At 41.1% G+C, this 14735-nt stretch overlaps 1 protein-coding gene across 2 annotated transcripts in view; it reads right to left on the bottom strand.

The window, feature by feature from the left end:
* Positions 1-14735, bottom strand: part of kaznb (kazrin, periplakin interacting protein b) — a 127522-nt gene that overhangs the window by 91094 nt on the left and 21693 nt on the right. For both annotated transcript variants that reach the window (XM_069678739.1, XM_069678740.1), the window contains exon 2: positions 13954-14111. In XM_069678739.1, the coding sequence (XP_069534840.1) occupies positions 13954-14111 (158 nt within the window). The remainder of the gene's footprint in view (positions 1-13953; positions 14112-14735) is intronic.

Here is a 14735-nt window from a genome sequence, read left to right as displayed (position 1 = left end):
CTGCTGCTAACAACATCATCTGGGAAACATTGTTGTTTGCCGTTATAATTCACTTACTATAAAGTTACCGATGTTATGTTCCAGAACTACAAAGCTTAGTCGATAAGCAGTTCCACCTCCTGGTTCCACGATCTCCAATATAAGGATTCAAGGCCTTTTTTTCACTGCCTATATGAAGCCTTAATATCAATGCTTAAAACATTTGTAACAACTTCTCTCATGCGCTGAGAGAACGACACAGTTAGATCCCAAACTATAACAAACGAAACACCTGAAAAACTACAAAACAAAACTAGACTAAATTTTGATGCCATGTAGAGCATCACCTCTCGGGTTGTTCCCCCAACATTTTCAAAACGACTTTGCTTCCAAATCAAACACAGTTTATCTCGCTCGCTTGCCAGGGTAAACGAGGCAATTTTTCTTCTTTCAGTGTTATTATGAACAAAATGGAAACCTGCTGAGCCTCATTTTGCAGGAACCTTGAAAATTTGGGGAAACATGAAAATTGAAAATGCAATAAAAATGTAAAAGTACAAAGACTGAGAAAAGAATATGTTACACTTCTGATGTGAAACAGCAATGCCGTACACTACATTAAGTGGCATCCTGGGAACCCTGGAGAAAGACGTATGCATATCATTTCTGTGACTGTTGTTTGCGCCCACACAGAGAAGGAAACATTCCCGTCAGATGTAGATCTGAATGATGTTTGTGATGTTTTTTTGTGGTGATTTTTACTTTGACTGTGACTCTGTGGGTGTTTTACACCGAGTAACAGAAATAGTCAACCTCACCTTGCCTCCAAAGAATAACTATTATAGCTCTTTTCAAAAGCACCTGCCTGACACTTTATGTCAGGGTTGCAAGAGGACAAGCATCACATTAAAACATCTTCTGTGCAGTTCATTAAAATACCATCTGCTCACTTAAAAAAAAAAAAAACTACAAAGATTCATGACGGAGCGGAATCACTCTCCAGGGAATTATAAAAAAATACATTTCGGATTCAGTAATCTGGCAACAGCGGTATTAGAAGATGCATGATTATGCATGCTGATAGGCTTTCAGCTGAGATCCCTGGAAACACGTTCTCACTGAAGCAGTCAGACCGGAATAAGTGGAGCATCCAGTCAGAGCGGAGCGGCGCTGCAACGAGCCAGAACTGCACACTAACAAATTCATACATGAAGCACCGCAGGAGAGCTTAAGAGGATTCAGAGTAGGAGTTTGTGGAGAGCAGTCGTAATCACGCTCATGAATACTAACAAGGCCGGGACAGAACAGAAACATTAAGAACATGATTCATTACATAAGACGACACACACAGCGACAATCAAACCAACTGATTCCTTTCTTAATAACAGGCTTATGGGAAAACACTGAAATTGGGTTTTTATTATGAGCATTTGTGGTCGACATTTCTGATCCGATTTCCTGCATTCACGCTGTAAATCTTTCTGTTATAATATTCAGGGGCTGTTAATGCATTTAGCATCCCAGAGAGTGATAGCAGAGGAGTGTTAATGTATGATATGAATATGTTACATTAAGTGATAAATGTGAGGATTAAGGCTGAGTGGAGCACAATATATACAGTATCAGGCATCTAGAGAACAAATTTAAATGAACTAGACACGACTGAACGAAGGATAATCCACAGGTTTAAGAATTAACTCTGCATTTGCACTGTAAGGTGTTACTGTAGGGCCTCGGAGCAGATAGGGAATAATGTGTCGGCTCTGGAGGCCGTTGGAGCGCTGAATCATCATGTACTTTTACTAACTTCATTATCTACACTTGCTCAAATGTTCGCTTTGTGAAACAGACTAATAACAATTGCTGCAAGAGGAAAATTATCTTTTATTTTTTGTTAGAAAAGAGATTTTTATTAATTTTTCATCAGCCTGATCTACAATGCAAATCAGCTGCATCCTAACCAGTCATTCAGTCTGCAAATGCATCCTGAAGTTTTACTCTCTAAAAACAACGTAAAAAAAAACGTCATTAAGGTGAAAATACTTACTGAACATTATGCAAAAAATGTGCTCAATAAAATGTGAGTTACCTGATTTTAATCTCGCATCCCATCGGCCATAGCCTGACGACGATACAGCCTCTGGGGACAGCGGTGAACATGTTGTGTGTGTGGCCAGCGGTTAGCAATAAACGACTTCCAGTCAAGACTTGCGTGCTGCATTGTTTACAGAAAAAGAAACCGTTTCTCTTGTGATTTTCTTGTAATTAACGGGTCTTGCTTTTTTTGAAATTTCAACATCATGATGCGGATTAGTAAAAAGTAAAAGTGAAGCTTTGTCAGGTCTGTCCTCAAGAGGAAAAGAAAACTACTTTTAAAATGCTCGTTTGTTGAACGGAAGTCGGATCCATCATTTCTGACGCATTCGAGGAAGTCGGGGAAATCTGAACGCTGAACGGCTTTCGCCGCAAGCTCGGACTACAAGCGTAGCACAAACAGAAACCAGAAAAGTCCCTAAAATCAACGTCCCTGCTTACAGATTCTACATTTCTATGTAGAGGCTGTAAATAGAGATTACCTGATTTTAAACGTAGAGACCACATCACTCCTGTTTCGGCACACCTGCACGTTTATGAATAGATTTTAAGATTCTACTGACTGCTTTTAAGGCACAGAAAGCTCTCTGACTATATTGCTGACCTTTTAACTTTTTATGAGCCAACTTGCAGCTTAAGATGCTGCCCTTTTATGTGTCCCACAGTGCAGCCTCAGGACAAACTGTGACTCCTCTGTGAGGGCAAATGCAAAATCATCTATTCATTTCCTTAACTTGATCTTATGTATTATTTTAGCCAACACCTGTTTCCATCTCCGACTGATGTGGTTTTAGTTGTACCTGTAAACCTCACATGTAACCCATGATCTGTTTGATTTCCCTTATTTTTTTTAATCGTTGTTGTATTTGTTTTATGGAAAGCACTTTGTGAACTTTTTTGAAAAGGTGCTATACAAATTAAGTTAGTAATATTACTCGCCACTTCACCACAGATCCACTTCTCAGCATTTAATCGTTACTGTATATATAATGCACATATTAGACATATTTCTTACTTCTATTTTTATGCCATATATTTTTCTTCTCTCTGTATCAGAGCAACTGTTACTCCTGAATTCCCCCGCAGGGATAAATAAAGTATTTTTAATCCTTATTATTATTTTACCGAAGAAATCCGACTCAATCTGTCTTGTTTTACAATCCTAACACTCATTAGCATAACATTCTTGGACAAAATATCTCATTAAGATGTTTGTTTGTTGTATCCACAGTCTGCAAACACAACCAGCACTGGAAACACATGTAAAGAAATACAAGCAGATCAGGAGGAGCGTCCATCGTTGCTGTGTCTGCACAACAAGAGGTTAAAAGTGCACAAAGGCCACGCTGAGGACCTGATGTGCACTCTAAGACGTTGGGACCAGGACACTTTGACTGATGGTTTAGTATATCAGGAACATTAAACTTGAGCAAGTCACAGTGTTATTCAATTCATTTCATAAAGAGAACTTACGTACAGAGGCTCAGTCCTCAGGCGCAGTGCAAGCTCTACCCCTGTCTCCTCTCTATCCAGTCTCTCCTCTCAGAAAAGGCCAAAAAAAAGTCCCAAACCTCCAAATTATTCGACACTTTTCTGAACAATCTCACTCTGACTCAACCTTTAAAGCTGCCTTTCCCTCCTGAACTGACATCCCATTACTGCCTCAATGGGACTTTGCATTTAATCCCTTTGCAATAAATTCACTCAACAGAAAACGGTTCGAACTTCTGAAGAGAAATTCTTGCTTTAAAAAGCAAGTGAAGATAACTGAAACAAAATTGTCGGACAGGAAACCACTTAAGGATCTTAAAGACGTACAAAGGAACATAAAGCACTCAGTCTATCTCAGCCTCAAGGTGGACAACACTGCTCCAAGAAATACAATAAAATTAAGGACATCAACTAAATAATCCGAACAAACCAGAATAAGACTCCATCTACTTCAGTAGTTTGCCCTAATCTGAGGGAGAGCTAAGCGTTGTATCAACCACCTGGTGGCGCACTCCTCACAGGGCAGCGGTGCAGTTAATCACTTCATCAGGACAAAAAGAGAGCAGAGCGATGAGGAGCTAATCCACAAGCAGCAGGTCTGATGGTCAGCAGTGTAACACCCTGCTCCTCCTGAGCCTGATTAACATGCTGGATTACAAGCAGACGGCCTCTTTGTTTGATTGCATTACTCCAGATTAGTGGACCAGATTACAAGATTGCGCTGTGCGGCTGGAGGTCATGAAGGCAGACGGGTTAACATCGTTACTATGAGAGGGAGCGGTCGTGGTCAAGTTCAGGTGAGTTTATTGCTGTTTGTGGGCATTATGTGTTTAATTACTGTATTTGTGTTGTTTTAATCTTTTTAAACCCAGAGAGAGATAATAAGGATTAAGTTAGAGAAAAATAATCTTAACATGTGTAGTCATATTTAGTCTGAAAATCCTACATATCTTTTTAGATTTAAAGCTCATGTGAGCAACTTTTGGCTTGTGTTGATTTTGGCGCCCCCTGTGGACAAAGCCATACCTCTTATGTCTTTGCTGATTTTGTCCTGTACATGCTGAAGTGGTGGTTTTTAACACCTTTAAATCTTTGCCCTGGAAAATGTAAACAAAAGCAGCTTTGTCTGACTTGGCATTTAAAATAACTATATAGAAATAATCAATCCGGTCGCTGATGGTCTGGTTTGCTTTTGTAGCTCTTATAGAGTCATCAGAATTAACTTCTGTCTGTATGTCTGTTTCATTATCAGCGAGAAACAAGTCTTCCACCGCGGTAAGAGCACAGCAACTGTTCTTATTTTTCTATTATCTCCAAGGCTAATACATCAGACACAACAGGTTCTAAATGAACACTATTAACAAGCAGGAGCTTCTGTACAACAAACAGCATCTTCTCTTAAAATGTGTTCTAACATCGGGATGCCGGCTTAGCTCTCGAGGTAGAACGGCAAAGTTCTCGGGCCTCGACTCCTACTCGCGGCCCTTTGGTGCATCATGTCTACTCCCACTCTCTCTTCCCCTTGCATCCTGTCTATCTCCACTGTCCTTTTAAATAAATGCAAAAAGGCAGAAAAAAATAAATAAATCTTTGGTGAAAAAAATTCTATTCTATAATTTGTTATAATTTTACACAGCACTTTATGGGTCTTAAATCTGTTTTCTCTCATCTCTAAAATATGAGCACAATAAGAAGCTTTAAACATTAGATTTTATGTGAATATGCAGAAAGTTGAAATCATTCAGTTAAAAGTATTCTGAAGGGAATACTAGAGAAAGGCAGACTTAAGATAACATGTATAGGGGCGATGGTTAACCCCCGTGTACAGAGGCTACGGTCCTCGTCGCACTGATTGCAGGTTCGAGTCCCGGTCTGCCGATCATTTGGTGCATGTCATCCCCCGCTCTCTACTCCCCACAGTTCCTGTCTCTCTTCAGCTGTCATATAAAGAAAGGCAAAAGCCCAAAAAATCATCTTTATAAAAAAAAATCAAGCTAATATTTAAGAAATGTGACTCTGAATAAAGACCTAAAACAGCTTCTACATTAAGCTACATTATGTGTGAATGCCTCATTTGATAAAGAAGTTTATACTGAAGTTAACCTCAGATACAAACTGTGCAAAGATGCATTGTAACAGGATGATGAAAGAGAAATTTGACCTCAGTGACCTTTCAATAGAGCTAGTGTCTACCTGAAGCTGCAGTGGCCAAATTATCAACCAGGAAGTGTGCGCGCTGGTTAACACCAACAACAATAAAAAAGAAGTGTGAAGGAGCTGTGGGCCAGATGCCCTCCTGGCCCGACTCCTCCGAGCGATTGCTTCTGGCAGGGAATCAGATAGAAGGCAGAGTCATTTATATTTCCTGCACCTCCCCACAAGCTGTGGAGGCAGGGAGCATTTAAATCCCGTCTTAGGTCAACAGGGACCTCAATGGCTTTGATAACAAGTATCCCGTCTTTGATTCCTCACTCTTCTGCTCCCTGCACAAATTCGGCCTTTGACGACGTGCAGCGCGAGAGGGTTTAAAAGTAAACAAGACGAGACGGACGACGGAGAATAAGTGTGTTCAGGAGGCTGAGCTGACAGGTGGGAGAAGTGGAGATAAGAGGAACCAAACGTCGCTCGCTGTCACATTAATGTCTCCACTCATGTCTGCTGTGTACACAGACCATGCTGCGTGGATGAATTATTTATGTTTCAGTCCTGCAGACGCACCACGAGGAAGCTCACCTTTGGCTGGATGTTAAATAATGGACTAATAAATCTGTTTTCCTTTCTCCAAATGAGGCAAAACTAGAACAACTAGAAGGCATGCTCACTTATCTACTGTGAAATCTCTCCAGGAACTTTCCGTGTTCTGCAGACAAAGTCTCACACACAGACCTTGTGAGCTAGGTGTCAGCCCACTGCATGAGAGAGACAATCCCAGACACTTATCCACATCAGCCAGACACAAAAAAAAACTCCTCCACGAAAGGGCTGCAGAGAGTTCAAACTCCGTCTGTCACTCAAGAGGAGATTGACGGGCAGAGCGGCCTTTTCATATCTCTCGCTGAAATTGAGGTGAACACCTTTGATCTGCAGGAAGATGCGAGTAGTGATCCAGATCAGCTTTGTGACAGAGCTCGGGGTTTCCACAGAAACATGCCCGGCCCGGAACGCGCCAGACTTAAACATCCTGAACGGCGTCAACAGATGGTTTCTCGAAGGCTGAAGGATGATGAAGTCTCACAATCTGGCGTGCATCGCTTCATCAGACGGAGGCCATATTGTCATCTTAAAAATATTCAGAGTGAAAGTTTGATGCACTGACGACAGCGAGGGCTCCTGTAGTTACAGAAATAGCTGCTGTTTGATTGGATGAGAGATGACTGTGTGTGTGTATAATGTGACAGGAACACTAAAATGAATGCGTCTGCCTCTCTGCATTTTGAAAAACAATCTCATCCGTCATGCCCTATCAGGAAATATAAATCTCCACCATCGTTCCTCCCTGTCCTGAGCTTCTCTTAAACATCAGCCGTGACAGACGTGTTCTAAAATCCCGGCTCCAGTCCGGTCATTTTTATGTGCACTCATTAATCTCTCTGTTCCCCCGGTGCGTCTCTGAGTGGGAAGAAATGTGGAAACTGGTGAGAGACGACTGCCGGCTGAATGTGCGGTTGTTAAAAAAAAAAAAGAGCAACCCCATCTCTTTGAAGTCCGGCCCACTTCAGCTCGCAGAGGATGTAACTTTGGAGGAGATGCAAAGGATTATGGGTGAACTGATTTCCATACAATAGAAGTAAGACTCTCAAAATGAGGCCTGAGATGAAAGCTGCTCCCTTTTAACACATTCAGGTGATAATGGTTTCTCCGTTCAAACAAGCAGAGACACTTACAGAACAAAGACAGCTGTACATAAAAAGATCTCATAAATGATAACCTGCTTCTCCTCCAGGCGCCGAGACTCAAAATGGCCGAACTGAAATTACAAAAATCATGATTGATTTCAGGATAGGGCTTCATTTTCACTTCAATCCTTGGACAACTTTTGTCCAATCTTCTCCCAGGCTGTATCTCATTCTCTTTTTCTTTTCCTCTCCGTGTCAGAGTGTCATTTCATTTTGGACCAGATCTGAACTGATCCATTTTCTCTCTAATAACTGCGGGACAACCCAAACCTCGCCGGATCATTAATCTGGCCTCCCAATCTATTTTACGTTGGGCTCCGGCTCATCGTGCTCATTACAGTCCTGTTGTGGTCAATAATGAATTAAGGCAGATCTGACAGCTTTCTGCTCTGCTCCAATCAGATATGATCTCCGGCTCATACATACTATAACATTTTTCTTCTCACATGTTGCTCAGCTTGTGTTTATATCACGGGGCTCTTATTAAAGGAAAGAGATCTTTGAATGTTTGAGGCTGCAAAGAAGTAAATAAAGATGAGCTGTCAGTTTAAAAGCCCACTGCAGTATGAAGTGTGCTGTATAACTCATAATGTTAATGTAAATAAACAAGGTGCTTTCCATTAAACTTAAGCTGTGGAAGCTTCCGGTTAAGATGATAAAAAGACCGTTTTATCATTAGAGCAGCTGTGTGATGCTGTGATCTGACACAGCAAGGCTTTGAACTAAATGCTAACATGCTCAGTAAAAATGTTTCAATGCTGAAGTCTAGCACGTGTTTGGTCAACTATGTTCACCATCGTAATTAAGGATGTCAGCACGGATGCGACACCATCACTGTGGCAACCTGCAGCATTGTGTTAAGAAAATCCCCATGGCTCGAGAGGCATTTCCCCATCGACAACAATTATCAAAGAGACGTGTGTTAAAGTAAGAGGACAAGACGAGTCTGACACCGCAAGTCATTAGCCCATGCAAACATACATTTCTACACTGATGCCAGAGGTTCATCAGGTTCTAACATAATCCTCATTCACACACACTCCCCTAATTTCGCCTTCAGGAGCAATTTAAGGATCAATATTTTGCCCAAGGATACGTTGCTTGGCGACCTGGAGATGCCCAAGAGCAAACGACCAACATTGATACACACGTGTAGTAGGCTGTACAATCAAGAGCGAAACTTAAAGATAAAATCTTGATGATTTACATTTTTGTGCTCTTTAGCGCCTCCTATGGCAATAATCGGTAATGACAAGAGCACTCTTCCAAATTTAACCAGACATATACGGCTGGCTCCCTTTGTCATAGCCTGTTTGCCTTCATCTGAGCGTCAGATTTGTTTCTTTTTCTTTGGATTTTCACTTATTTTTGAAGTTCTGTCATTGATCTTTTCTTTGTTTATTCAGCCATAGTAGATTACTGTTTACTCGCAATGCTTACATAACACCTCTCTGGCAGACCAACCACTGCTGGGTGATGGAAAACGAGTCACTAACTGGGTGTCGCTTGTGATTTTTTCTGCGAATGTCGCCACAGACACCCAGTCTGAGATAATACTATGTACTGCAAATGCAAAGGCTTTCATCAGTGGGCCATAGGCTATCTATCACCTCATTCAGTGATAGATAGTGACTTAAAAGACATTTATTTAAATGAAAACATTTGAGATTGTTACTTTAAGCTGGAAGAACTTTTATGGCGTGTATGTGATTACAGTTTTATTTAAGTGTGCGGGCACCACTTAGAGATCCATTTATGAGGGACAACAAATATTAGAGAATTGGGGAATTTTATAATCAAATGTTACAGACATCCATCCATCGATGCACACATTCAATGGTGATCAAACAAAATGGGCGGATTGACCAACAGTCTTGGCCATCCCGAAAGCCTCACAGCTAGCACGTCGAAGAAGCCAGGTCTTTACTATAAATGATGATAAAAACAGAAGGTGGTCAGAGTTTGCAGATCGTTTCACTTCCATCAATCCATGCTATATTCACTTAATGTCCTCTGATCTCAGCTAACATCTGGCCCACAAAGGACCTATCAGTCACTCTCTCCTAACACGCTGAATGAGGCTCTCTGGGAAAGTCCTCCTGTCTCTACAGACTGAGGTGCTGCTCTGTTTGTGATGCCCGCCTTGCACAGATTAATATTTGCTCTGACCTGATCCATCTGCCAGGGAAAGAGTAGAGCTCCGACTTTAAATAAACACACATCATATTATGTTATTTTCAAAAGTATTATGGTGACCTGGTCTCCCCTGTCGCGCCATCATCAGGCCGCTGTTTGTAGCCCCGCTGACTCCTCCACAAAAGTAGCTAATGCAGTGAAACGTTCCACTACATCAATTCACAGCTTCCACACCCACTGAAATGCATTTGATTAGTCACCCCAGCACGGCTACAGGGACATAAATAATTCATCTGTGCAAGTGACAAATGAGGCAATCAATTCTGGGACAGCATTCAAAGAGAAACTATTCAAATCCCCTCTAAATTAATTTTGCGCCTTTTAGTGGCCGTGGACCTGAAATTTTCATGCTGAATTCATCAGATGCTGTTTTGTGTCGTCCACAAACTCCAGTGGTTAACGGATGTTTTTAAAGATATACATAATATACAAACATCAGGGTTTTTAAGCGATAGTAGAGAGTTGTTGTATTTAAGATGAAAGTCTTTCTACTCTCAGGAAGCTCTGAACACTGGACAATCAGAGCATCCTGGTGAGGCTGCTTGCTCTAACTGCGCACAGAATAGCAAGTACTTCAAAGCAGGAGACCAGACATTAAAAGAGTACAATAAAAGGAGGCTGGACTAATTTCATATTCCATTTGAAAGCTGAAACACTTCTCTCCATGAATGCAAAACCCTCTGGATGAGTCGGCTCGTCTACGTGGGAAGAGATCACACTTGACTTTGACCTCTGAGACTCCAAGAACAAAGAATCTGATGCATAATCTGCGCACAATTATTTAGTCCGTCTATTGTAGCCTGACTGACGATCAGGAGCCTGGGAGCTCAATCCTGCTGCTCAGATGAAGTGAATTAACTACAGAGACGAGGGTTAGAGAGCCAAATCTGTATCGAGTATCAAATCAGGCTGTTGAATCACAAGCTTTTTGTGCCAAATTAAGTTTAGCTTTCAACATTTATAAGTAAACAGCTGAAATTTAAAGGTCTCAAAACTGCTTTTTTTATCGTGTGGGAACCAACCAACCTCTGATGTTGAAAAAAGGAGCCACCGCAGAAGTGCAATAAACTGCAGTTACCCAAGTGTCCACTTGAGGCTGACTCAAGAGGCCAAGAATACCCCTGAAGATTTTCATGTAAATAAAAATGTCTGTAAAGTCGCTATCTATCGCTGAATGACGTAAGCCTTTGCATTTGGAGTATATAGTATCATAATGGACTGGGTGTCTGTGGCGACTTTCACAGAAAAAATGACAAGCGGCACCCAGTTAATGACGCGTTTTCCATCACCCCAGCAGTGGTTGGTCTGCCAGAGAGGGTAGGCGGAGTGTTGCGATTAAACAGTAATCTACTATGGCTGAACAAACAAAGAAAAGATTGATGACTACAGATACAACTTCAACAATAAGTGAAAAGCCAAAGAAAAAGAAACAAATTCGACGCTCAGATGAAGGCAAACAGTCTGAAAAGGAAAGCAACCGTCAGCGAGGAAAATCAAGAGTTACAACCGGAGCAAACCGTAGACGTCACACATGCAACACTGTCTGGATATCTCGGAAGCGTGCTCCCGCAATTACCATTTATCACCATAGGTGCCGCCAAAGAGAACGAAACAGAGATCGGGGCGAGGTTAATTGAGTGACAGGTAGATACCGCCGGCTGTCTGCTAGACGTCAACACAGCTACGCAGTCACTCAGTCACAGCCACTACTACTAAAAGAATCTCCTCTGTGGGAAACACACAGGTAAACTAGCTCATTCACCCTCTAAAGAATCAGCCACAGGTAAAGACTTTGATATCTCAGCATTTGTTCAATTCTGGCTCCACACAACCAACATGGCGGCAGGCAAAATCCAGAAGTTGAGGCTTAATTTACGCAGGCAATAAACAAGAAAATATGTTGTTGTTAGCGTCTTAGCTTAAAGAATCCAAACATTTTTTCTACTCCAGTGTTTCCTCAACCCATACCTATGTCTGCAAAATCCAGACTATTTTTCATATTTAACCATAAACCCAGAACAGACCATCAGAACCAACCTCTAACACAGACTCAGTTTTCAGACAGACAATCCCTTTGGAACCGTCTGTGGCCTCGGAGTAAACAAACACATCACCATAGCAACTGTCAGTCTCGTGTCAGTATCCCCGGCTGCTTTGGTTTGTCCTCTCGACACTTCAGAGCAAACGAGCCCCAAGCCGACACCGGCCTCCATCTGACACCCCTTCAAAGTAAAACACTGCAGAACATGCAGCGGTTGTGTGCGTAGCGTCTGACGCACACGAGGCCAACAGGCAGAGGAATCTGTCATGCTGACTGCTGTCTGAGCGCTTCACTTAACATTGAACTACTGGCCAACTTTTTTTTACAAGTACAACTTCTTGGGGAGATAATCTGAGCTCCATCCGCAGCTGAGGATCCCGCTCATCCATCACCTCTGGATGCTATATTCCTGACTCACAGAGAAAACTGACTGCAGGCTAACAATCCCTCACTCCGGCTTGCATACCACTGAGCTGAGGTGAAAGCAATGGCCTTTTGCTGAATTACCTTCCCTTTAATCAATGACACTGTGTCGGAGAAAATATCTCCAGGAGAACGGCAGAGGGACTCTGTATCCATCATGCAAGTCTGCGATGGTGCTAATGGATGACCCTCATGCATCACTCTGTCAGCATTCATCAGACATTCATCAGAATGTAGAGGGATTGTAACTAAAAGGACAAATGGTGGAAACACAATGAGCATGAATTATCATCGATTCTGAAGCAGAGGAGGAGGAAACGATTTCATTATTTAGTGCATTTACTATTTAGTATCGTTCTTTTATGAAAAACATGCTTCAACACCCGGATTCGAAATAAAAATATGAATGTTCATACTTAAGAACGTTGTGTGACAAAGTGAGAGAAATAATCAGTCACATTAAACTCAGAGGACACCTGAGAAACTACAGTTGTTGACAGATTCAGGCCTGAAACAAAGATTGTACACATATTGAGGTCTCCTGAAAAACTTCCCAAAACTTAAAATATTTTACTATTTTAATTATTTTGTCATAGTTTGTTCTTTAAGTTAAGTGTTCAAGCCTATTTCCTGTAAATATAATTTCCCAACATGTTAGTACATTTTTAGTAATTATGAACTAATACATTTATAACAAAAAGAGTTTCTTGTTTTAATAAGATGATTTCTTTAGTGAGATTTGTTAACTTTAAAAACATCGGAAAGTTTACCGCTGTAAAAAGGCAACGTGATTTGTTGTAATTACAAAAAATATTTCCTTTAAAATCAGAATAATTGTTTGTGTAGTTATGATGATACAAGTGTGTTAATAGGAGCAGAATACCTTGAAACATGACAAGGATCTCATTAAAATGCAAAATAATTCCATTTATTTATTTTTTATTTATTTATTGCCAAAAATATGAGAGCAATTTTCCTATTTTCTTTTGTAGTGTAAACATTGTGATGTTTTAGGCAAGATTAATGCTTAAAAGTAAACTCCCTCACACTGACCAACTTGCAGAACAGCCAACTTTCCAATGTTTCAGTGCTCGACCGTCAACAGGCAAACTGTTGATGCTTGATGACGGTCGAGCACCGAAACATTGGAAGCAAAGTTGGACATTTCTGCATTTTCCCATGTTTTCCTATGAAAGTTTTTCTCTATTTAGGCAAGATTCATGAAATAGTTTGAAAGAAAACCCTGAAACAGCTTTAAAGACAATCAAAAACGTGAGAGTTGTTTGGTATTAATATCTTTAAATTTGTGAGGTTTGTCTGGAGCCTTGAAAACAGAAGAAGGTGGAACATTAAACTAATTTATTGATTATATATTAAAATATATTTGACTTGATTTCTCAAGTATTATATATTGAGTGTTTTTGTCATTGATCTATAAGTTTTGTATTAGACTATGAACTACTATTGTCGTACCACTGCTGTTGGTCACGTAAACCCAGGTGAACTGGGCATAGCTCTGTGAATGACATGATGATAAAGGCTATTATTCCGTTATCTGTCTGTTAGCTAAAGGCTGGCAAATTAACGAAAAATAACTGATTAGAGAATTCCTGTTGAGTCTCAGCAGAACACACTGACCTATCAGTGAGATAAAACCTGTTTGAGGTACAGATAATTAGAGGAACTTGTTATTGTAGTACAAAGTGACTTCTCCTGCTGTGTGCTTCAGGAACTCTCCGGTATTTATCAGTAATTAGTAACCTATCTGTTTTCTTTGACTGTAGCGTGGCATGTACTGAGGGAGCTTTTGACCTTGTTTGGTAGAGTCTGTACCTGAGCATCCACGAGCAGGTGTCTCATCAGGGTCATGGACTTCTTCAGGGTGTCCCTCTCTCCGGGGATGAAGGCCACCTCCTCCTCGGTCAGGCTACAAGGCCTGGTCACCATGAACTGAGCGATCTGGTCATTCAGGCTGTTGAGGGACTGGACGGCTGCAAAAGAGCAAACAGACATCCTCAGACGCAGAAACACAACAGTCGTTACAGTCGATGTAGGCTTCTCATCAGTGCCATGTAGGCCAGGCAGCTCCACCGTTTGTTCCCTTTGTCTCTCTGGTAGGATTTTCTGGATCAGGCTTGAGTTATTTCCTTCATCTACAGCCACGGAGGAGCAGTTTCTATTGTTCCCTCGTCACAATAATCCCTCTTTTGGACAAGAGGGGCATCATTAGGCTAAATGCATTACCGAGACACAGACACTCACATTTAACACAAATTCACATGATATAATCCATTTTTTATAGAAACAGCCCCAGTAATGATGTCTATTCAGTCGAGGGCTGTAACGACACAATATGAGGTTATATTTCTCTGCGCAAACAATGAACAAGCTCGAAGAAACATGGGTCATTATTTATCTCTCTGGATGATAGAAAACTTTATATACAAGCAAAACTCACCGAGAGCCTCATTTTTCCTTGTTTAGACCACAGACTGGATAAAAACATGGACAGCTCCCTAAAACATCTCTATCGCCCCCTGCTGACTGGCTGCAGTACAGGTCATAAAGCCCGCCTCCTCCATGTTATCAGATGGGACATGAGTCAAACTATAAAA

This window comes from Semicossyphus pulcher, unplaced genomic scaffold, assembly GCF_022749685.1.
Source record: "Semicossyphus pulcher isolate SPU_LCO1_2020_fin unplaced genomic scaffold, fSemPul1.0.p SCAF_3, whole genome shotgun sequence".
NCBI classification, from domain to species: Eukaryota; Metazoa; Chordata; class Actinopteri; order Labriformes; family Labridae; genus Semicossyphus; species Semicossyphus pulcher.
This window is presented reverse-complemented; position numbering and strand designations above follow the sequence as displayed.